General features: G+C 35.9%; 1 protein-coding gene across 2 annotated transcripts in view; it reads right to left on the bottom strand.

Annotated features, from left to right (window-relative positions):
* Nucleotides 1–23,202, bottom strand: part of LOC138709819 (serine-rich adhesin for platelets) — an 83,681-nt gene extending 60,479 nt beyond the window's left edge. For both annotated transcript variants that reach the window (XM_069840647.1, XM_069840620.1), the window contains exons 1-2: nt 23,098–23,202; nt 6,927–7,082 (exon numbers count right to left, since the gene is read on the bottom strand). In XM_069840647.1, coding sequence (XP_069696748.1) covers nt 6,927–7,045 — 119 coding nt within the window. In that variant the 5' untranslated portion in view covers nt 7,046–7,082; nt 23,098–23,202. The remainder of the gene's footprint in view (nt 1–6,926; nt 7,083–23,097) is intronic.
* Between the last annotated feature and the right edge of the window lie 3,642 nt (nt 23,203–26,844).

Consider the following 26,844-nt stretch of genomic DNA (forward strand, 5'->3'; position numbering starts at 1 on the left):
ATATTAAGGTGAATGGACAAATGCATAAAACAAAGCTATATAACTTGAAGGGACTATATGGTACACAGTATGAATTTAAAACAACCAACCTTCATACTTCGACAATATGTTACAGTGGCCAGATGCCCTGGATCTTGAGAAGAACAAAGCCATCTACCTTATGAAACGTAGCAGAAATACCGCGCAAATAAACACAGCATCTTTGGTTTATTTAAAAAGTCAACAAAACTCCAAATGGTTGGCTGATTTATAACGCCTCTACATAGGGTCAATTAACATCGTCCTGGCATTCAGACTAGCATGGCAAAATTCGAATAAATTTCTGATTTTGACTTAAGGCAGTATAAATTACTCTCAATAACAAGTAAGGGTAATAAATAGCATAGTTGTATCACAGTCTAGTATATACAGTCACGAAGCTCAATTAGTAATAAATATGCACCCATAGATAGTTGCTAACCACTAGGATCACTACTATCACCTCATTACAGACAATGCGAAATAGTACCTGCACAGTCTATTGTTCCTAGTACCCTCATAAACTCAAGCTTCGTGACTGTATATGCTAGACTGTGGTTGTATTCTAACATGGATGAGAAAGCCAGTAAATTTTGTCTGAAAAATTCTGAGTCAGGAATTGTATTACTATTAGTAAGTTGTATCTGATATAGGTTTTCCTATCAGTGAAACGAACCACAAAAATATTACTATTCTATTAGTAACTTATATCTCATATAGATTTTCCTACCAGTGAAAAGAACCATAAAAGTACTACTATTAGTAACTTGCATTTCATAGATTTTCCTATCAGTGAAAGGAACCACAGAAGTATTAGTATTAGCAACTTGCATCGCATATAGATTTTGCCATTAGTAACTTGCATCTCATATAAATTTTTCTATCACTGAAAAGAATCACAACAGTATACTATTAGTACTTTGAATCTCATAGATTCTCCTATCAGTGAAAGAAACTGCAAAAATATTACTATTAGTAACATGCATCTCATAGATTTTCCTCTTAGTGAAAGGAACCACAAAGTATTATTATTAATACATTTGTTTCCCTTAACCGAAAGGAAAATCTATATCAGGTGCAAGTTACTAATAGCCATCTTTTTGTGGTTTCTATCATTGATTGGAAAATCTGCAGTATATGAGATACAAGTTATTAATAAGTTATACTTTGTGGTTCCTTTCATTGAAAGAAAAATCTATATGAGATACAAGTTACTAATATTCAACACTTTGTGGTTCCTTTCATTGGTAGGAAAATCTATATGAAGTGCAACTTACTAATAGTATAGTTTGTAGTTTTATCATCATCATTATTAAATTATCATTATCAGAAACTTGAATCCCATATGAAGAGTCCACTGCAAGAATGATGGATGTCATTTGGAATACATTTTTCAGAAGAAGCAATTGAAAGTTTGAAATGCTTAGTGCTCAAAGCTTAACTGTGATTTTCCGATCATTACTGGGCAATGACTCTCAGTGTCAATGCCATATAACTCTTTATGTACATTCTATATGTCTTAAGCTATGCATTGACAGTCTTGGTTCATTTTCGACAAGAAAGTGACATCCACCATTCTTGCAGTGGACTCTTCATATAGATTTTCCTATCAGTGAGGAGAATTACTCTGAAGCACTGTTGGTATTTTATAAATAATTCACATCAACTGAGTTTGCCATCAGTCCACTAATTATGGTGACAGTGAAACTTCCAGATTATAAATAAGGATAAAAATGTTTCCTTCATCACAGACCTATGTCAATACTAAAATTAAAATTTCTATTAGTAAAATGTTTCCATTATATTTTGTAATTACAAGTAATTATATAAATTCTTTGAATAAAAGTATATCTGTTGCTTAAGTAGCATTTTCTCAACTTGCATCTTTTATTTCTATAAGAAATATTTAGTAACACACATTCACATAAACATAATTATATAATTTCATAAACATATGCACACAGGTGTAAATGCATGCACGTTTGTTGAAAATTAAGAACATAGCGCTTCCCATCTTTGAATTTAAGAAACAATCACAATAAAAATGTGTGCAACTCCAAGTTAAAGCTGGCGACTTCAAACATACCTAGAAAATCAGTTCCTTTTATATTAATTAGGGAAGCAGAACATTTAATGAGCTGACAGTAACCAAGCAAGGAACATTTGGTTAATAGCAAAAGTAACTTCTGAGCAGGTATACAACTCATTCTGCATGAATTGATGTAACAACAATTATTTAATTTCGGAATATGTATGATAAGAACTTTCTTGTGTTAAATTTTAACGTACCTTGTTAACATGTTTCGACCTATTTTGGGTCATCTTCAGAACTGGTCGTTGTTGGTCTTGGCGCCTCTTGTTTCCTGTGTGGGTGCGTTCGTAGTGTAGAGTCAAAGAGTGTATGTGTTTTGAAATTGAGTTGTGTGTCGAGAATATCGATGGGGTGTGTTTTCGTGTGTCTGTATATTTCATATTGTTCTAGTGTGTTGAGTTTCTGGCTTTTGGTTGGATGTGCAGTATTTCCATGTCTGTGTTGATGTCTCTGTAGGTGTGGTTGGCATTTGTGATGTGTTCTTTGTAACGTGTTTGAAATGATCTGCCTGTCTGTCCTATGTAGAAGTTGTTGCAGGTATTACATTTGAGTTTGTATACGCCTGTGTGGTTGTATTTGTTTGTTTGTGTTGTCATACAACCACACAGGCGTATACAAACTCAAATGTAATACCTGCAACAACTTCTACATAGGACAGACAGGCAGATCATTTCAAATACGTTACAAAGAACACATCACAGCCAATAACAAAATTACAAAACACCTCCACATATGCAGAAAACATCACAAATGCCAACCACACCTACAGAGATATCAACACAGACATGGAAATACTGCACATCCAACCAAAAAGCCAGAAACTCAACACACTAGAACAATATGAAATATACAGACACACGAAAACACACCCCAATGATATTCTCAACACACAACTCAATTTCAAAACACACACACTCTTTGACTCTACACTACGAACGCAAACACAGGAAACAAGAGGTGCCAAGACCAACAATGACCAGTTCTGAAGATGACCGAAAATAGGTCGAAACATATTAACAAGGTACGTTAAAATTTAACACAAAGTTCTTATCATACATATTCCGAAGTGATACAGTGTTAAAAGTTGTGTAATCAAGATGTATAATTATTTAATATTCTGTATACAGTCAATACCTCAAGAAACAGGTTTGTGTTAAACAAAATAACTCTTTACATAAGCAGTTACGAGAAATTTCATGAGCAATACTTTACAACATGCGTAATATTTATTAAGAATAAAAGTTACCATTGAATATTCGTCCTTAAGAATGTTAAATTGGAAAGGATTCTGTAACATGGGAAATTTACACAAAGTGAAGAGTAAATAAGAACTGATATTCAAAGCTGTATGCACTGAATGAGCGCCTGCAACAGAAGCCCTGTGTGAGGGGAAGCTGCCTGTTTACTACAGAGGCAAAATGATCACTGATGATGTAGAGTTATGTTTAAAAAGTGGATGAAGTGTTCTAAGAAGCACATTATTTCCTAAGGAATCTACTTAAAAAATCATTATGACAGCACCACATAGAAAGAAAGTCCACAAACTTTTCAAGCAGTCTTAGTTTCCGGAAAGTAAAATAGCATATTTATACTAGTGGAAGTCAATGAAGTTAAAAATAAAGACAAAGCAGTATATTTTTCAAAGTAACTCACCAAATACATCAGCCTATTGCCACATGCTAAAACAATTAGCTCGAGTTTTCATAGATTTTTCTCCAAAATTATATGAAAATCTGTAAACAGCAAATAATGGAAAAGAAAGAAAAATTACATACAACAGCACAACACAAAACAACTTCAAAATAAAAGAAAATTATAAACAACTCTGGGAATTTTGGTATAAACATTTAAAATAATTCGCATGATTTCAGTGTCATATTCAAGCTACAACACTGTAAATACAAATAATTTAGAATAGCAATCTTCTTTTTTGATTTTTGGGACAACGTGAAATTTAAAATCCTACTACTATGTCCCATTTCTCCTACGTACACTGTTTTCTGCGTTGTTAGAAATCTCAGCAATGCTATTATAAATCCATCACAGATCTCTGCAATTTCAACACCTGCAAAGACCTGTATGCAAAGCGGAGAATTTTATGGTGATGAGAAATGGCTGGTCATTAAATTTGCCTAGATTAGGGTTTTTACATGGAATTTCTGATTTAATTCCCCTTTCAAAGGAAACTATACCACATATTTTAATTGCCCCTTAAAAATCCGTTGCTTTTAGACAGGTTTAAGCCTGCAAACTTTGGATGAAATTGCGAACAGACTATGAAAACAAATGATCTGGAATAAGGCGTGTTTTTCTATTATATTGGTTGATCTAAATACAGCATTTGTAAAGTCAGTACATTTGCTAAAATGCTTACTGAACTTCTTTCTTTTCTTGTTTCTGTTTCTTTTCCCTAAAAAGAACAAAAGTGTTACATAAATCACAATTTGCTACTTTCTGGCTTAATTTTTCTGTCTTCAAGTACTGGATTTATTGCTGTAACAGGAATAACTTCAGAAAATGAAATATTTAAAAATGGTTTTATAAAATGCAGTGACATCAAAAAACCCCATTTCTGCCCATAAGTGAAATTTTCGGGCCACTCTCAGGCAGGATGGAAGAGAAGGCCTTAATCCTGTCAGATTAAATAAATAAATATTGCACTCAAAAGACTGAAATTAATATACAATATGAATGTGATGGCATTTTACACAGTAGGTTAAAAAATTAAGTTTATTTCTATCTTCAGCAAAAATAAAAAAATAATTTGCAGTGATTCTTTACACAAAAAAAAAAAAAAAAATTGCAGTGATAATACAAGATTTAGAACACAAGACACAATGAGATAGATATTAGGAGAACAAAACCAAAACAGAATTACACGATCTACCTTAATGAAACTTTCACAGCATATTTTAAGAATATGTTTATAATTTGTAGCAAAACTTATAAATCAATGTCTTACTTTTTTAAAATTATTATTTTTATAACAAAAATGTAAGGATTTCTAATTTTTTTTCAACTAATAGGTGTTTATGTGTTCAAATTTTAGATGAAAATTGTCTCAAATGTTGTTTACCACAAAATATAAAAATTTTACAATCATACACAAAACAATATCTGAGAAAAGTGCAGCTATCGAGTGCAAAGAAAATGAAATGCAGCCTCTGAAAAAATATTTTTTTCTTAAATAAACCTGTACTGTATGTATTGATTTTTAAATTCCTTTATATTGTGGCAAAGTTTCATTTAATTACCCGTAAACTGGGGTTACTCTGAACACAGAGGAAACTTTGAACATTTTTTCAGAAAGTCATATTTAGGTTTCTACATGCTGCACTTGTTATAGATGGAGATAAATTATCATAAAAATCATTCTCATACCAAATTTACCTCCATCTATAACAAGTTCAGTATGTAAAAACCTAAATATGATTTTCTGAAAAAATGTTCGAAGTTTCCTCTGTGTTCAAAGTAACCCCAGTTTACGGTATCTCTAGTAGTAAATGCTTGAAATTTTTTCTAATTTATGAAAGTTCTCGAAGCAGCCCTCTAACTACCCAGTGTCCTCCCCAAAACAAAGGATTTTAGATATTTAATTACGTAATTCCAATATCTTTAAACAACGGTAAATGGAAAATATTTTCTTCATCTATACCTTATCTTCAACATTAGTGCCAAAGGAAACAGAAAACTGCGAAGAACAATGTAATTAAATCGTAATTTTCATAGATTATCTTAACTGATACCACTAAAAAACAATAAGCAAAACCTAAAATACAAGCTAAAAAATCTTGGCAATTTAATTATGCAGTCATTAAGTTTTAAAGTACTGACACACATCAGAGTACCGTATGTTGTAAATTATCTTGAAATCATTTAATTTTACAAAATCTTCCAATAAACAAAAATAGAAAATTAGAGTAGATCTATAGTCGCGACGCCGTTATTTCTGGCGTGACTCCGCCTCTTTGCTTACATCTTAGGAAGTGAAGGCTCTATAAAGTCTAGATAGGTAGTATTGTTCGCCATTTTTGTTCTTTCGTTCCCAAGCTACCATAAGAGGAATCTATTTGCCACACCGTTAAACATTATCATGTTGTAGCTCCTATGATAATAAATCAAACGCGCTGTAATTCAGTAAATAATTGAGCAGCAAATAACGTCTTCGTGTGCTTTCTGCGAACGTCAACGAAAGAGCCAAAATGGCGGGCGATTATATTACGTATTTATCGAGCCTTAAGAAATGAATAACGTCTTCATAAGCGAATCACAAGACACACATGTTTAAATGTAGCCGACCTGCAACGTGATTGGCTGCCGGAAATTAGAGCGACGGGATTACAACAACAACAAACATAATTAATTCAAGTTTTGGATATTAAGAAATCAGAATAATTGTAAGATAATTTTCAGGATATAAAATAACAGTTTAAAAAAAGTGAATAATATACATCCAATGAATGAAAAAAAATTAAGATTATGAAATACATGTTATTAAAATGTAAGCTAACAGTAAAATGAATATCAATAGAACGAAATATTATCAGCCTCACCAGATAAAAGGCTACGGCAGGACAGGGGCAAGGAAAGAAATGGTGGTGGTAAAATATTGATGATGATAAGGGTGGTGGTGGTGGTGGTGGTGGTGGTGGTGGTGGTGGTGGTGGTGGTGGTGGTGGTGGTGGTGGTGGTGGTGGTGACGGCAGCAGCAGCAACAGTGATAATGATGTTTAATTACATCATTAAAGTGAAAGAATGATAAATGCCATGATTCACCATGACAACTGTTTAAAAAACAACATCATAATCTTCATACCTTCCTATATCCTGCTGCAGTTGCAAATGGAGATGCTCTCGTAACTTTCGCCACTCCAAGTTTTGTTTCTTCTGGAAGGCTAAAGTGAGAGACGTCCTAGAGACAGCCTCTCCTGCCATGAGGCATGACTCCTCACTCAGGACCACTCCCCGCCACCTGCAAACAAATCGGAAATGTCAATGCAACTCTACAACTTCAACAAAACCACTTAACCAGTACCTTATGCTGGAACATAGTGAAAGCATATGATGCCCAGTTAAAGAAGTATCTGGAAATAAAAAACCAAAAATACTTAAATTACACAGAATATAATTGAATAAAACCTTGTACAAGGCAGGGCATTTTCAGCTAAATATTTTTAAAGTGTAACAAAATTAGAATGAGTCACCCCTATACGCCATTTTTGCTCTAACATAACAGATGAAATAGTCAATAATTAATTACTAGATTACCTTCTATTTCTTTGCTGTTGTTGTGCCACAGAATCAATCCCATTCCGAGGGTTATATTGTGGGAAAATCCACAAACTATTAGGGAAAACACGAGAATTTTACTTGAAGCGAGTAAGGTGATAGGTTTGGAAATAAATCCCGAAAAGACAAAGTATATGATTATGTCTCGTGACCAGAACATAGTACGAAATGGAAATATAAAAATTGGAAATTTATCCTTTGAAAAGGTGGGAAAGTCCAAATATCTTGAAGCAACAGTAACAGATATACATGACACTCGGGAGGAAATTAAATGCAGAATAATTATGGGAAATGCCTGTTATTATTCAGTTGAGAAGCTTTTGTCATTGCAGTCTGCTCTAAAAAAAACCTATAAGTTAGAATTTATAAAACAGTTATATTACCGGTTGTTCTTTATGGTTGTGAAACTTGGACTCTCACATTGAGAGAGAAACAGAGGTTAAGGATGTTCGAGAATAAGTGCTTAGAAAAATATTTGGGGCTAAGAGGGATGAAGGTACAGGAGAATGGAGAAAGTTGCACAATGTAGAAGTGCACACATTGTATTTCTCACCTAGGAATATTAAATTCAGATGTTTGAGATGGGCAGGGCATGTAGCACATATAGGCGAATCCAAACTGGAGGGAAAAAGACCTTTGGGGAGACCGAGACGTAGATGGGAAGATGCCATTTGTAAGCAAGTATTACCTTCTATTTCTTCTCATTCTTACGTACTTATTCTCAGTCTCTCCTCTCTCCCCCTTTCGTTGTTCCTATCATCTAATTCTACAGAGAGATCAGATGAGGTGCGGACAGGAGCGACGGGGTTTTCACTGTGTGCTGTTGATGCTCTCATGGAGGGAAAAGGACAGTGTAAGAGTCATGGTGATACAACCATACAAGTTTCCGTAATGATGATGCAAGCATACACGTGTTCGTCCTGCTTCGTGTCAAGTTAGTGCATCAGCCTCCAAGCAACTGGCAACTGACATGGTACATATTATACGATGTTCTCATGTGCATTTAAAGTGAAAGTGTGAATAAATATCAACTGTATAATGGCTAATCAAATGTTTTCAACTGAACAACGTGTAGGTCTACATATTTATGATTCATATGTGTTAACCCAGTCTGCCAGCCAAGTACGAAGGCGATTCAAAACAAGATTCCCGTGTGTAAAAATTCCATCACATACAACAATCCATAATCTTTATAATAAATTTCAGGCAACGGGAAGTGTTCAGTCGGAACAAAACAGACAGCATAGGGTTCTCACAGAAGAAACATTAGATGACATTGGTGATCGATTGGAACAATCTTCTAGAAAATCACTTAGGTGCCCTTCACAAGAACGAACTTCTTATGGCTGTGTGCAAAAGCTACTAAATTATTACAGCTGCAACTGTATAAAATAACTAAGACACATCCTCTTCAACCGGGTGATCCTACACTTAGGCGCGTATTTTGTGAGTGGATGCTGAATAATACCCATAATGTACTAATACCCCAGCTATTGTGGGTCCCTATCACCACGGCATGGTGCGTCCTCAGGTTGCGGATAGAGGAGACGGCCTTCAGATATGGAGGGTAGCTGCGAATATATTGTATAAGCAGTCGTGGACAGCCGATAAGGGGTGGTCCTCCAGCTTGGGGGTAGGGCGAAGGGCTAACAACCCATCACCGTAAAAAAACAGCTTGTTACGAAACCTAACAATAAGCCTCGGAATGGGAATTATCCAGTTGAGAAGCTTTTGTCATCTAGTCTGCTGTCGAAAAATCTGAAAGTTAGAATTTATAAAACAGTTATATTACCGGTTGTTCTGTATGGTTGTGAAACTTGGACTCTCACTTTGAGAGAGGAACAGAGATTAAGGGTGTTTGAGAATAAGGTTCTTAGGAAAATATTTGGGGCTAGGAGGGATGAAGTTACAGGAGAAAGGAGAAAGTTACACAACGCAGAGCTGCACACATTGTATTCTTCACCTGACATAATTAGGAACATAAAATCCAGATGTTTGAGATGGGCGAATCCAGAAATGCATATAGAGTGTTAGTTGGGAGGCCGGAGGGAAAAAGACCTTTGGGGAGGCCGAGACGTAGATGGGAAGATAATATTAAAATGGATTTGAGGGAGGTGGGGTATGACGGTAGAGACTGGATTAATCTTGCTCAGGATAGGGACCAATGGTGGGCTTATGTGAGGGCGGCAATGAACCTCCGGGTTCCTTAAAAGCCAGTAAGTAAGTAAGTAAGTAATGTACTAATACACCCACATTTAATATTTTTCTCAGGTGAGGCACGGTCTCACCTCCATGGTTATTTGTGTTCACAAAACAACGTTATTGAAGTCCTGAGAAACCTAATATCATTCATGAAGTACCCCTCCATGACTACGTACTTCACGCACCTGGGAAGAACTGAAACGTAATATCTATCACAAAATTAACAGCATTAATCGACCAGAATTACAGCAACTTAGGGACATTTCATAAACAGGTTCCAAAAATGTGTGCACAACGAAGGTAGCCAATTTCAGCACCTCCATCAATAAAGTTGGTAAATAAGACATTTTTTAAAACAGTTGCAGAAACTTGTATAGTTGTATTACCATGGCTCTATATTGTCCGTCCCCCACTGTGAGAATGTCAGCAGCACCCAGTGAAAACCCCGTCGCTCCTGTCCACACTTCATCTGAGCTCTCTGTAGTACTTACCTAGCTCATCTAATTTGCTTCCTATTCAACTTGGTAGCACAGTGATATGAGATCTAACCAGAAAATGCTAAATCACACACATCTAAACAGATTGTGAAAAGTTATAACTGAGAATTAAGAAAAAATAAGTGACTAAAATCTAAATTTCGAAATATTTGCAGCTAAATAAAAGAAACCCATACCTATCAAATTAAAGAAGGGCTCGAAATGAATCAATTAAGCTCAAAAAGACCCAAGCCAAATGATGTAGTTTTTACGAGGTGCGTTCAAGTTCTAAGGTCTCCGATTTTTCTTTCTGACAAACTAGTCGTCCTAAAAAATTTAAAACTTCTGTCACTTCTCAACGTAATCTTCCTGCAGATGTAGGCATTTTTTCACAACATCGACGTCATGATGCCATGTCGCTGCGAACATTTCTTTAGGGATCTGTTTTGACCACTGCAAAATTGCTGATCCAATAGTGACGTGACTGGAGAATGTGTAACCTTGGAGAGTGTCCTTCATTGTTAGAAAAAGCAAAAAAAATCGCTAGAATCCAGGTCAGGTGAGTAGGGAGCATGAACAACCACTTCAAAGTTGTTTCCATGAAGAAACTCTCGCAATGTGTTTTCAGGTTTTCATTCAGGACTGTGTGCAGAGATCTCATGGAAATACCAACTTTTGAGGCAATATTTTCCACAGTGAACCGGCAATCCTCCAGAACAAGAGGCCAAGGATCTTTTGGCTCACTGTCATACGATACTCGATCTTCTTTGAATTGCCGCACCCACGAAAGCACATTCTTCACATTCATGACACCATCACCACATGTCTCACTCAACTGACGTTGAATTTCAATGGGTGTCACAACATTCAAATGGAGAAAACAAATTATTTATACGTTGTTCTAGTAACGAGAACATCGCCATTCTAAGTATAGAATTGCTTCTCATTCTAGTTGCTGTCACTAAATTTGTGTGTACCATATGCTGCTGCCATCTCTGTCACGCATTCACAAAGAGTACTCACATCGTTTAAGCGAAACCCATGTTTCTACTGCTCCCAATCCTGAGAAAAAAATCGGAAACCTTAGAACTTGAATGCACCCCTACAAAGAGAGGAAGAAAGTCGAAGTGGCACAACTTGGGAGGCACAACCAAGAGTACATGCGAACTAATGGATGTGGACACTGAATATGATTCAATATACGCAAACATACTGAGCCAGTAAATGTGGTTAGATCTCAAGAAAAAGAGAAAATAAAATGGATGAAATTACAGAGCAATAACTTATCTTTCATTTCACAATGAACTTCTGCATCAAACCCCTTACTGTCCAAGACGAATCCACGTAAAAGCTCTGGTGAATGTATCGACATAGCCTACCTCGACTTTTTTGTTCTCTTTTATTCTTTCTTACTCTCATTCATTCCACCTTTTATTTATCCACTCTTTTTGCTTATTAGTTCCATTGCTTACTCGTCCTGTCATTCATTCACTCATTCTTTTCTCTCTCATGTATTCAAGTTGTCTTTCATACATTCATCTATTCATTTATTCTTTCTCTTTTCCATTTTTTGACAGACCCAGCACAAATCACATACCTCAAAGAAACTTAACTAGCAGACTGCTATCATCAGATCATAGTCATGATACAAGTCTGACTTGATGAAGGCCTGGTGCAAAGTTCAGCATCTGCTGACCTCTGAGCCATAGCAATACAAAATCAAACAAGTCTGATTTAGACAATATTACGACAACTTCATATAGATATCAATCAATGGATGAGGTGGCAATCATGTAGGCCCTAATGCTAGAATGAGAATTCGATCCGTTATACAACAGCCCACGAAGGGTCAAGATCAACCAAAAAACTGCTGGTCTCACGTCCACTTGTCTCAGTAGAGGTGAACGATCATCCAACCAATATAGGGGTAATGTGTGGTCAGCAAAAAAAATCCCCAGCCGCTACAGCTGGTTTTCGAAACTGGATTCTGCTATCTAGCAGTTTTCCAAATTCATTGCGATGCTGGGCAGGCACTGGCCGAAATTTATGAGAAAATTCCTTCTCTGTGAGGACTTGGTCCGTAATTGTTATAAACTCGTCTTCGTTTTTCTTCTCTTCACCTCTCCATATTTCATTCCTTGTACTCAGAAAAACACTTTCACATCACATCTCTGCAACTAACCTTCATTCCCCCTAAGCTATTTAATTAAGAACTCTTCTAGAAGAATGAACAATACATCTTCCATAAATAACGAAATACAAGACCACGTACACTAGAAAGACAACAGAATAAAGCACCAAAACCACATAATAATAATAATAATAATAATAATAATAATAATAATAATAATAATGTTTTATTTTCGCTGGCAGAGTTAAGGCCATAAGGCCTTCTCTTCCACTCAACCAGCCTTAATCAATACAATACATATTTAAATTACGAATATTTACACTACACTTAAAAGATGCTCCAGCAATATTCTTCATTTAAGTTTCAACAACTAGTAGACTACATTTTATTTAAATTTAGATAAACCTAGTAACTTAATTTATGAGCTAATTTAATTCATTCAATTATAATGGGCAGGGCATGTAGCACGTATGGGCGAATCCAGAAATGCATATAGAGTGTTAGTTGGGAGGCCGGAGGGACAAAGACCTTTGGGGAGGCCGAGACGTAGGTGGGAAGATAATATTAAAATGGATTTGAAGGAGGTGGGATATGATGATAGAGACTGGATTAATCTTGCTCAGGATAGGGACCAATGGCGGGCTTATGTGAGGGCGGCAATGAACCTCCGGGTTCCTTAAAAGCCAATAAGTAAGTAAGTATAACTAATTTGAGATTTGAGATAGCTAGTAAAATGATGAAAATTAATTCAATATAAGCTTACTAGAACTATGTCACAGGGAGAAATATATATATATATATATATATATATATATATATAATGAGAATATTAATGTAACTGCCATTAGAGGTTTTGTAAATCTATTTAAAGAAATTAATGATAATAATAAGAATGGACAGATGTTCATTATATGTAATAGATATTTATCAGCAATTAATTTGTTAAGTAAGAATTTATGTAATTTTGACCTAAATGAAGTTATTGTCCAACAACCCCTTACATCATTCGGTAGCGAGTTCCAATTTCTAGGAACTGAAACTGTATAAGATGAAGAATATAAAGATGTCTTGTTGTAGGGTATATCCATACAGTATATCCAAACAATAATTAAGGTTTTGTATTAACAGGTTGCTAACACAAACTCTGTTAAATGGTTAATGAGAGGTTTTGGTAGTTATATTTTGTGAAAGCACCTGCTTACGTTCCATTCATATTTTTGTTGTAACTGAAAAATGTTATTTTCTGGAGTTACGAGGTTTTGGAATAACAGCGACGATGTTCATGTACATTTTAGCATAAGTACTTTTATGCTCGACCATGCCGAAATGTAGTAATTATACACCTGGTAGTAGCCCTTTAATGCACCTCATTAAAGTACACCTATTCATTATAATTCAGTTGTTCAGCCAATGAGAAATCACCACTGTACCATTATAAAACCGCAAGTATCGATTATTCTCGGATATGCTTGCGCTCGTTTCATAAACAAACATACTCGCGTCTTAATTACTACCATTATAGGCTCGTTGCATAATGTACTATTAATACATCACATATTCATTATATATGAGGTCTCGCCCACCTTATTGAATATTACACGACTACTATGAAGTAGCCAATGTGTATTAAGGCCGTAAAGCATTACGAGAGGAGTTCGGCCGGCACTGTGGATCGTGTCCCGGCATAGCTCAGTTCGAAAGAGCACTCAGCGCGTAGAGCTGAGAGGTCCCGGGTTCGATTCCCGGTGCCGGAACGAATTTTTCTCGAATTAAATGGTGATAAAAGTACTTTTGCCGAAAGCAGATTTGCCAGCGTCTATCCTAGATAAAATACGAAAACAAAACTCATAATGCTAATTATTTATTCAATTGTAAAAATGTAATTTATTTATTTAGAGGTTACCTTAAAGAAAGAAGTAATCAGGAAACATAAAATCACGTATTGGCGAACTGCAGCTCTCCTGAAAATTGTGCACATACTAACAAAGTCTAAGGTGAAATCTAATTTGTACTATTATGTACTGTATGTACAATTATCTGTAAATATACTGAAACCAAGGGCAAAGTATGCCCTAGAGCAGGGATCAGCATGCATGCATCTCTAGAAGATGCCTGCAGGCAGCAGGCTACTGTGCAGTTGCGTGAAGTAACCTACAGCCGCCAGAGGCATTCTTAGCGGTATGAGCATAACTGGCTATGTCATTAAAACTTATGCAAAAGGAAGAGTTTTAATAGGTTATTTAACAACACTATCAACCACACGGTTATCTTGGATCAGAATTGGTGGTAGACTGTATTTGGTAAGACGAATTCAAGGAGTCACCATATTACCCGACATTCGCCTTACAACTGGAAAACATCGAGCTAAAACAGTAGCCATTCTTTTATTTTTCTTTTAAAAAAGGCCATATTTCATCGTATTACAAAAATGAGAACTACTGAAAAATGGCGAAAAACAGTTTAAATGTCTGAAACCAATTCTTTGGTCGGCAGGAAAAAAGTCGATTTTTCTGTTGTACCTATTCACATAAGTCAAATATTTATTTTTATTTTATTGGGTTATTTTACGACGCTGTCTCAACATCTAGGTTATTTAGCGTCTGAATGAAATGAAGGTGATAATCCCGGTGAAATGAGTCCGGGGTCCAGCACCGAAAGTTACCCAGCATTTGCTCGTATTGGGTTGAGGGAAAACCCCGGAAAAAACCTCAACCAGGTAACTTGCCCCGACCAGGTTTCGAACCCGGGCCACCTGGTTTAGCGGCCAGACGCGGTGACCGTTACTTCACAGATGTGGACTAAGTCAAATATGTTTTCTAATTTTTGAAATAATAAAATTTCTTGTATGTTAAATTGAAAAGGGTCTTACTTTGACCAACATATATGAATTTCTTTATTATACTTACATTTAGTTAAGAGTAAATTAAAAAAAAAGTCTCCCCTGAAAAATTAATTTTTTTTTATGTGCCTTTTCCCACTGACCAAAGAATTTATATGTTACAAATTCCAAATTTCAGAAACTGCTAAAAATGGATAAGAAAAAATTACAAAATAAGTACTTCTCACAAACACTGCACAATTATACTTCCTTTTCCCAATTTTCGCAACAAAAAACTTATATGCAAAGCAGTTCCCAGCTGTGGGACTGAAGCCGGATGGTCTATGGCGAGTCCTCGGCATCACTTCATTTCACCCCTTTGATCTGATTACCTGGTTGGGTTTTTTCCGAGGTTTTCCCCAACCAAAGGAAAATGTCGGGTAATCTTTTGGCGAATCCTCGGACCTCACCTCATCTCACTGCATCTCGCCAAAATATTGAAAAAAAATTGCAGAAAATTGTAAAAAAAAAATTGTAGAAAATTACTAAATTGTAAAAATGTAAAAATTGTAATTGTAATATTGTAAAATTTTGACTTGTTCCAATCTTAAAGCTTCGTTGCTCATGTAAGATCTATGGAATATAATAAATGAATGAATAACAAAAGCCTGAACAAACCAAACCTATCCTTCCAATCAGATAATATGCCATGACTTAACAAGAAAGCATTCTTCAATTTTAAATAAAAATGAAATTTGAAAACCCGAAACTGTTCACTGCCAAGTATCGCACGAACCGCACACTTCACTGGGTCCTGCCTCCTCAATGATTGTCCACACACTTTCTTCAACGGTTAGGGTTTAAGAATACTGTTGCTGTTGAAGGAGAGGTAACCTTCGAGGAATATAGTGCACAGAATCGGTCTTTCCTCACTCGCATGAGTATGCCTACAGCTGGGCTCTTCATCCGCGAGCGGGGGGAGATAAAAATGGTAAAATGTATGCACTGTACAATCAAATCTGCCATATATACGAACGCCAAGTTGCGGGAAACCCATAGGCTACATTATCAATAGATCTAGGATTTTTAGGATCGTTCAGCACAGGCTGAAACCCCAGATCACATTATATGTGATCATTGATCAGGGCTAAAACATACGTTCTTTAATGCACCTAGTTTTAAGCAATATCACCGCTCTAGAGTTTCTCGTGTTGCATACATTCAGGAATTGTTATATAAAATTGTTGCAAACTATCCTATTCGAGCCTAAAAATCCGAGATCTATTCATCACATTACGAAAAGACAATGCCAAGTAACTTGACAATATTAGAAGCACATGAACCTCTGGTCACCAGAGTCATATTCTACCACGAAACCGGTAAAATCACAAAAATCAAATATACACAGAACAAATCTTTTATGATTTGATCGCCACTTATTAACTCTTAATAAGTGCGCTCAAATATTAAATTTGAACATATCGGCGTTGTCATGACGGGTAATATAATTTACGAAAGGTGGATTTTTAATTTGGTTATTTAACGACGCTTTATCAACTACTAGATTATTTAGCGTCGATAGAATTGGTGATAGCGAAATGGCACTTGGCGAGATGAGGCCAAGGATTCGCCACAGATTACCTGACATTCGCCTTACGGTTGAGGAAAACCTCGGAACCCAATCAGGTAAACAGCCCAAGCGGGAATCGAACCCACGCCCGAGCGCAACTCCGGATCAGAAAGCAAGCGCCTCTGTCGACTGAGCTTTGCAGGTGCCTCCAAAGGTGGATTTTCTATGTAGTAACCAATAATATTTGTGCACTATATTTATTTTGTCTTTCCACTTTGTAACTGAACTGAGGTTAGAAAATGCCTTCTTCCTTGCCTTGCATTTTCACACGATCGTTTCAATCTACTTTTTCGTTTTTGGCTCAGTTTCTGGCAGTTCATTTAGGCCTACAAGCTTCGTTTCACGCACGTTCTTGTCCGTTCAGCCCTTGATTTTGGCATATTTTATAACAAAAGCTTCTCAACTATGTAATTTCACTCACTGGCTTTGATTGTATAACACTACACGGCAGACGCATTGCCCGACAACAGTTTCACTGCCACTAATTTATACATATTGATTACATAACTTTTAACACTGTATCACTTCGGAATATGTATTATATGACTTTCTTGTGTTAAATTCTATCGTACCTGGTTTACACGTTTCAACCTATTATTGGTCTTCTTCAGAACTCAAGAACTGAGAATACCAATAATAGGTCGAAATATGTAAACCAGGTACGATAGAATTTAACACAAGAAAGGCACTAATTTATGCTTCAATTTGTGTAAATTGGCGGAAACCCCCAAATATCAACAACTTTACTTACGCGATAACACAGCAACGTACAGTACCAGAAAAAAAGAAATGGGCCAAGTCTTGATGGCAATCCTCCTGTATGTAGGCAACAAGTTTCGCGAGAATGTTCACAAGTAGCATATATACTGGGTGTTCAATTCAAAGTGTGTCATGACGTCACTGTCGATGAGTCAGCGATTTGAAGCGAGTTTCAGCTTTTGTGTCAGAGAAGTTGCCTATTAATCAAGGCATTCAATCTGAACTTGAGAACGTATACCTACGGTATAACTTGAACGTCGTAGCAACAGATGGCGGTCTGTACGGTCTGTGTGCTACCATAACCTCTTTCGAACTGTGTTTTCCGCGGCCAAGTCGTACGCAGGATATTTGTTATCATCGGTTGCGTACGGCAACATTCCACAATACAAATCAAATGCTCCGTGTCCATGTTGACCGTCCAAGTTAATGTCAACAAATACGTAAGTAATACTGGAAAGTTTTCTTTTCTCAATCGTACTATCAGGGACTGGAATGCTTTACCTGCAGACTTACTAAAGGCTTTACCAACAACCAAAAACGTATTTAAAAATAGGCTTAAGGACTTTACTAATAGACGGTAATTATACACAGTATAAAGGATGTAAATTATATTTTGTTATTGAAGTGTTGTATCAGTGAAGAATTATGTTGTGTCAGTGAAGTGTGTTGTGTCAGTGAAACGTGTTCCTGTCAGGGAAACTTTATAGTTTATAGTGGCAGTGCAAAGTATTTGAACAGTGAAATGTTTTTGAAGTGTTAGTGAAATCAGGATAGAATCAGTGAAATGTGTCGTAGTTCCAGTGCAGTGAGTGAGTTGACAGCGAAATGAGTGTAATGTGGAAAGGTACTTGTGCAGATATGAACATATCATATGCGTGGGTTTTAGTTCGAACTTAGATTTAAGGTACAAATTAGATTTATTTTAAATGCTATTTTAAGTGATAGTGCTTCATTTAATTTTGGATATTCCCTATTATTATTATTATTATTATTATTATTATTATTATTATTATTATAAATTATTGTTAGTATTAATTATTGGTATTATTATTAAGTGTATTTTTAATTAACAAGTTTATTATTGTCATTATTGAGTGTAATTAGTTACCATTGCCACCGGGTATATACCCATTGCAGTGTGAATAAATACATACATACATATCCCGACAGTAAGAAAAAACTCACCTCAGTAGATGTTTCGAAACAGTTCACATTCCTGACACTACAGGTGTTACCGTACGTATCTGTAAGTACTCTTCTGAATGAACCCCGTACTTGCTAGGCAACTTCTCTGGCACATAAGTAATACACCTCTGCAGAAGTGTAGGAAGATTGAATTCTCTAGGCTCATCGACTAGCCACATGACGACATACAGCGAGCCATGACACACTTTGAACTGAACATCCAGTAGAGAGTCTCAGGAGGAACATAAAATACTTCAAGATAATGTAGTTTAGGTTAACCTACATCAATTTAACCTTATATAAGTACCATGTCCGAAGTCTAACGGTTGGGGAAAAATTCGGTGTTTCCGAATTGGCTCCCGGAGTAAAAATTCCGAGTTAGCTCCTGCTTTACATTTGAATTGGCTTCAAAACTGTTATTCTGCATCGACTCCGACAGCATCATTTTCCTTCCCAGTTTAACAGGCTTATTACTGTCTATATTACATAGTTCTGGTTAAAAATGTTATTACAGTTATGCAGTATTTCAGCCATTAGCGTCGTCTTCTTTACATTTTAGGTAAAAACTTAAAACTCGCTTTTTTTTTTAACTGCATAGTGTAATATAAGTCCTCTGAATTCTTCCATAACATTTTTAAGGAATTTCTCTTTTTTTTCAAATTGCTGTTTGTTTCTGCACTGCTTCTTACTGTTCAGTTTGATGCATGTGTTATTTTGAATAGAAATTAAACATCAACAAAGTTAAAAATATTGGAATGAGCAGAATAAAATTGAGAATTCAACTTGAAATAAAACTGAACTGATTGAACTCATCGCAATGAAACATACTGGTGTGTGGATTATCAGGCTGAACTATCGCCAAACCCGGAGATTTACGATGTCTATAAAATTTTTTATTATTATTATTATTATTATTATTACTACTACTACTGCTACTACTACTACTACTACTACTACTACTACTACTACTACTACTACTACTACTACTGGACGTATTATTATTATTATTAATTACTATTATTATAGGCCTAAATACCTATTATAATTATTATTATATTTCATTTTGTATTGCAAGTTAAAGGATCAGTTAAAAATTCAACAATATCGGATTTGATTTGACGGATAAATTAATATTTGTAATCGTGGGGGAAAAAAAAAAGTTTCAACAAGTTCCTAAATTTTAATGCCAGATTTGCAGACTTTGGGAATTTATTTCTCCATCAAATAAAATCCAATCATGGTGAAAGTTTTAGGGTATGGCACAGAAAAATATGCTCTCTCAAATGCATATTAGTTAATTTTTTCAGAACCTCGCATAAAAAAGTTGTAAAATTGGAGTTGGAGTTGTAAAGCTGGAGTCCTTGCAGATTCCAGAAGTCTCTTGTTTTCCAAGGCTATTTTGTAGGATTCCTGGCAGCTTACACTCAAGTTCATTTTAATACAAATTTCCGCTTTCACTAATTCTGTTGACAATCTGTTCCTGTCATCTGTAGTACACAATCCATTCATGACTCTAAACACCCTTTCCACATGCGCATTACTTACAGAAATTGCAAGCACATGTCGCAATATAATAATATATATACATATTAGGGGTTGTAGTTCTTTTCGAAAAAAGATACCCAAAGTTTGCGACACTGAGTTTTATCTTTGTCTTGCATCAGTGTTGTTACCATAGTCTATAGTTACCACTGTCTTTAAAATAGGCCATTCATTGTAGAGTTAATTTCTGTCGAACTCGAAAGTAATCTGCAATTTCTTTTCTACGTGAACTAAGTCATTAAATGAGAACAGTGATGGACTAGATAGATCAAGAACAGATATAATTTAAAATATGTTATTGTCACTAAAATCGCACCACTTGGCTAGATACTGCAACAATGTGTCATACACACTGGTGAACTTTTTCATTACAGCTTGTTTTTCGGCCTCTGTGAGATTTGCAAGCGACATATTCACTTCAAAACCGAAAAATGAGTCCTTTTTATGAGTTTCTATTTGAGTCTTTATTCCAAACATGATTTTGTGAACCTCGGTTGAAAGCGTATTTTCACCTTCTAATATTTTAATCGCCTTACAGAAAACTGAAAGTGTAAAATTAACAAAATACAGAAAACATTCTGCCACTGACTATGAATGTTCATGTGCTTCGTCTTCTTGGGGGGGGGGGGGGGGGAACCGCGCGCGCGCGCGCACGCACGCACGCACACACACACACACACACACACACAGTGTGTGCTTTCCCGTGCTTACCCAATGTTATCTGAACTGGAAAGCTAATAAGTGTTTACTGAGGTCGGAAAGAGAACCAGTACCTGATGTGAATTCACAATTCATGGACTCCATAAGAAGAGAAACTTTAGTAACTTATCTTGTGGAATTATTTTATTTTCTTACCGAGTTTGTGAAATAAACTTATTGGAACAACAAAAAATGCAGCATTTTCAATAATGTCACGATGTTCTAAAACATAGAAATACGTCTATAATGCCTTTCTCCATTTTAAAGTTCACCCATCAATAACTTCCCCATGGTTACATTTCGCACATAGGTAATTATATGAGGTTAAATCGATGTAGATAAACCAAAACTACATTATCTTAAAGTATTTTACATTCCTTCTGAGACACTCTGTATAAGCCTACATGCTCTCGTTTATTGCACATGCGCAGTGCGTTTTATCTGGCACTTTCCCGTGCAGCCCATTTATTTTTCTTGGAATTGTATACAATCCTGTAGCAATAACAGCCAAGTCCTTTTAAAACGCCCGTCACAGAATTTTGTTTCACAGCATTTGACTCGTACCCTGCCTAAAGAAGTTTCACTTCCAAAGAATTGACGAGTCCCTAAAGCATTAAATTTTACTGCATCTATGGCAATCAGAAAAAGATGTTTTTTAACAAATGATACAGACTAAGAAAATAGCATTTCGATGAGACTGACTGTCATATCCGTGGTTAGTTTATTGTAAGACTGTTAAAAATGTGCTTTGTAAATATTGCATGCTCTCTCGATCTCGTGAAACCCTAGCCAGTCACCATGATGCGTTCATAATCAATTTACGCATTATAAAAAATTGTAAATAACTTCAAAAATATACATTTAAATTCCGAATAAAGACGCTTTGGAAAAGTTGGATAATTTTATGTTACAACAAACAAAACACGAAATGCAGAAGAGCTTCTTGACGACAGTCTTGTGAAATTAGTGAAAATTAATCGTGCAAAGTTGAAATTCATAATCCTTAGGCCATATTCCTGTCTGTTATTTTGGGCACTGTACCATATCTCTTAAAAAAAAAATGAATAATTTTTTACGATTTACTTCATTTTTTTAGTACAACTGGGTGAAGAAATACTAAAAGAATACAGGCTATAAAAAAATACCTACTTATTATCGGTATCTATTTAGAAGTCCTAGTGATGTAGAATTTGTAGTGCAGCTAGTATGCTCATATTCCAATCTTACAAAAAAAAAAAAAATAAATAAAATACGATAAGCACCATGTTATATATTTAAAAAGAAATTAAAATTCAGAGGGGAGGAAAAGGACATCAGCACAGAATGTTACAGGCCTACCATGGGTATCGAGGAAGTGTTTTATCCCTGCTGAGATGAAAACCTGCGAGCACTCCTGCATATATATCCTTTCCACCTTTAAAAATTGTCCAGTTCAATGATAACTGGCACTGTTGCAGTTATGTATAGGTAATAAACATGAAATATTTTAAATAGGCTAGCTAAATATCTAGGTACTGATAATTAGAATTTAAAAACTTTAATCTCTAACTCAGTTTATATAATAATAATAATAATAATAATAATAATAATAATGCCCCTGATGAAAAGGTGCCAAATGCAGGATTGTCGAAGATCAACAAAACAAAATTTCAATTAGCCTACGAATTAAAAAAATCACGGTACTATTTCTGCACTGCTTCGCAGATTGATTAAGTAATAAGAAAGTATCTGAAACACAATGTCCTACCTAAGATTTGTTTGTCATTTGAATTGTTACAAACGGAACATATTAAAGTTATGTCAAATTGATTTAGTTTTGAAATATACCAAATTTATTCCATATTTACAATGTGAAACAGAAAATAAATTAATGTTACCCACAATATTTACGAACATGGATAAAGTACTAGGCTATGTTTAATATTTATAATCTGTACGCCTATTTCCCATTTAACACTTAAAACGAATGCTACATTAATATTACTCGTTTTAAGTCACATTAAGCTCGTACATATATGTGAAGGGCGGTTCCCAACTACAAAATGAACTTAACACTGGTGAATATTAGGTTAGCTGGTAAGAGCACCATAGTATACATGCAAATCAAACAGTGATCTACATTTTTCACGTTTGACAAATAATGCGACAGCCGTAGGTAAATAAAATAGTGTCAAATAATTTGCGGGCTGATCAAACGTTGATATAAACATATAATAATAAATAAACAACAGTGGTGGTAATCGATATCAATATTACCTTATGAATTTAACACAAACATCCAGGCGGAAGAATTATATTCTGCCATCCAATAACCATCACCTGTCCATTGCTGCACCTCTTTTACGCAGACAGACATTTCGATTTTCATACCTGCAACAGGAAGGCCAATATACAAACTTGAAAATTACCTCGTCTTGGGTTAATGTCTCTAATATCCTTTGTTAGAGCTGTGGGTTATTGTCACACGCCAAAAATATAAATATGTGTAGTATAACCTACATAAAATCTTTAGAATGCTTACATTCCCATTCTCCTATTTAAATGGGGTGTGGACTTTTGACAAAGTAATATGGCGTGGGAGGAATAAATTCTTAGTTGGTTTACTGTACTTAGCCTTGTGGGGACATTTGATACTATTAAACTATGAATTCCTTCTCGTAGCACGTACACAATTCTTTATTTATAATATGCGTCTATGTCCTCACTGAAATCGTTCTGTTGATTCATGCGTAATGTCATTATTCATCGACACAATATGTATGTGTGGTGTGTGGGTGTGTGTGTGTATGTAGAAGGCTGTGATTTAGGTGTACAATGTGAGAATGGAGGAGGCCATGACAATTCTCATTGCAAATAATAATTCAAAACCTGAGAGGATAAAAAGAATTATTTAATAGATTGACATATTTAGAAGGCACATATTAATATTATTTTATTTAAATAATTGATTAAATGGCGATCTTACTCGTGTTAATTGTGTAAGCATTGTGCGGCTTACAGCTGTTTCGGTGCTTCTTCACACCATCCTCAGAGCCTATTATTTTATTTGATTGCCTCCTCCGTGGTTTTGTGGTCAGCATGCTGGCTTCCACATCTGGAGGTCCCGGGTTCGATTTCCGTACGAGGCTCTCAGGGAATTTCTCTTGAAGAAAAGTCCTATAGATGACTAGAGTCTGCAAATTTGTATGTGAGTGTGACAGAGTGTACCGGGCTGCAAATTAACCAATCTTCAAAATATAAAAATATAGCCTACAAATCACAACTATCGCTGGCAGAAAACTGAACACAAGTTCCAATGTCACAGTGTTGACATATAACGTCATCAGTTAGCACAGCCAGAAAGTACTAATAGATGCTAAAGAGTTAACATGGATTAAAAAAAAGGGGGGGGGTATGGTCTGGGGAACACGGCCATGGGTTTTACATGAATATCTCTGGCTTAAATCGATAGATATAAATGAGATCTTTCGTTTGGCATCAAAATCAGAGCGAGAGTACGAGAGTCACGAGATACTGCCCGAAAATTTTCGCCCACGTCCAAAATAGCCGCCAGTCGCTGCCCGCGGCGCCAACTCAAGGTCATTCTCGCATCGTAGTTGTATACCCAATCGAACGATACATTTATTTCAATCGTGTTATTAGTCACGACATTGTCGGAATGGATCACCCTGTTACATGTTACATCACCTTTTACCCCATCCTGGTACTCCTGATTTCAAAGACATATTTATTTATTTTATTGGGTTATTTTACGACCCTGTATCAACATCTGAGGTTATTTAGTGTCTGAATGATATGAAGGTAATAATGGCAGTGAAATGAGTCCGCGGTCCAACACCGAAAGTTACCCAGCATTTGCTTGTATTGGGTTGAGGGAAAACCTCAACCAGGTAACTTGCCCCGGCCAGGATTCGAACCCGGGCCACCTGGTTTCGCGGCCAGATGTGCTGACCGTTACTCCACAGGTGTGGACTCAAAGACATATTCACGTCAAAAAAAATTTAATATCCCGCAGGGGAGAGGGTTGAAGCACAGTCTAGTATAAACAGTCACGAAGCTTGAGTTGTGAGTGTGCTAGGAACAACAGTCTATGCCGGTACTATTTCGCATTGTCTGTAATGAGGTGATTATTAGCGATTCTAGTGGTTAGCAACTATCTATGGCTGCATATTTACTACGTATTGAGCTTCGTGACTGTATATACTAGACTGTGGCTGAAGTACCTTGAAGCTGATATAAACAGAAATAACCACCGCACTTTCTTTCTCTACCATGCCACTTGGCAGTGCTAGAATATGTCTAATACATTCACATTCTGATTGGCTGCCTTGTTAAAAATTATAGATAAATCATATATATATATATATATATATAACTCCGCCTTCCAGGTGCCCCAACCTCAGAAGTGGGTTACAACTAAGCCACGGCCAGGAGAGAAGACCAGAAATGTCGAAAAGACAACCTGGTGGCATTGGATTAAAAAATATATATAATATAAGTGTACGTTATAATTTGTATTAAATAAATTGAAGCATGTAAACAACAAAAGTTGTAAATGCACAGAAAAGAGGGACGTTTTTCTGCATCCAAATCATATACTACTGAAGAGGATGACAACTGTAACTGATACATTAACTAGGGCTTACTTTCACTTCGAATTTTAACACAGGTTATTGGGTTTCACACATACAACCAGGGGCGGACGCAGGATTTTTTTTCGGGGAGGGATTTGTGGAGATAGTAAAAATGGAGTAATGAGAAAGTTTATATACTCACAATTTGTTTCCGAGTCACAAACATCTACAAATTGGCCTGAGTAGCGTAGTTGGTATAGCCTTCTGTGCTCGAAGTTGCGGGTTCTACTCCAACCCAGCTGAATGGCATTTAAGTGTGTTTAAATGCGACAGGCCTCATATCAGTCGATTTACTGGCATGTAAAAGAAGTCCTGAGGGAAAAAATTCCGGCACATCGGCGACGCTGATATCACCTCGGCAATTGCGAGCATTGTTAAATAAACCATAATTTTTTAATTTTAACATTTACAATGACTGCAATACAAAAACAATGGCAGAATGACATTTACAGAAGAAGGCGACGAGGCTTCTTAGACATTTCATCCAGTACTTCATGAGCTTTTATTTATACATTTTTATGTATATACATCAAGGCCAGTCCATTTAATCTGTCTGCTCCCATCGTGCTTCTCAAGTAAGTCTTCAAATACCGCAAAGTTGAGAATGACCATTCTGGTGTTGCTGTAGTTACAGACAACGTGCAGAAAGGTTTCAGCGCCTTGCGAGTGCAGGGTAAAATAATTTCATTGCACCTGTTGAAAGATGATATAAAATCAGTAGGTATTAGGTGAAGATTTTTCTGATCAAGGAAATTTCTTCTCCGCATCCTCAATTCATTGAAGAAAGACTCTGGTGATGCATCAACATCATTGGGCCACTGATTTACTACAGCCTGAATAGCAGTTTCTAAATCTTCATCTGATGCCCACACTATGTTTTTAGGCAGAAAAGTTTGTATGGACTTTAGGATTCCCACATGATTTAAAAACCTGTCCTTGAGCTGACTAATGAAATAGTCTAAGAAGAGAAGGAAAATTATAAGCCTAAAATACTCTTCATGACTCTCTGTCTTGAAGTAAGAACTCTGTGTTTGTCTTCCTGCAGTTCTTGGAATTTAACATTTTAGCAAAGGACCAGAAATGTCGAAAAGACAACCTGGTGGCATTGGATAAAAAAAAAACATTTTAGCAAAGAGAATTTACGTGGAAAACTCTCTAATTCCTATGTACATTCACAAATTAAAATTAATATTATTTTTGTTTCTTGTTTCGTATTTTTCTCAAAATTTCGGGAGGGGATATATCCCCTTAATCCCTCCCCTTGCATCCGCCCCTGCGATACAACCTATATTGACAATCACTTAAAAATAACAGAAATGGGTCATACAACCTTTGTTGTTTACAAACAATGAAAGATCATTGTGTATGA

This window comes from Periplaneta americana, chromosome 1 (assembly GCF_040183065.1).
Source record: "Periplaneta americana isolate PAMFEO1 chromosome 1, P.americana_PAMFEO1_priV1, whole genome shotgun sequence".
Classification (NCBI taxonomy): Eukaryota; Metazoa; Arthropoda; class Insecta; order Blattodea; family Blattidae; genus Periplaneta; species Periplaneta americana.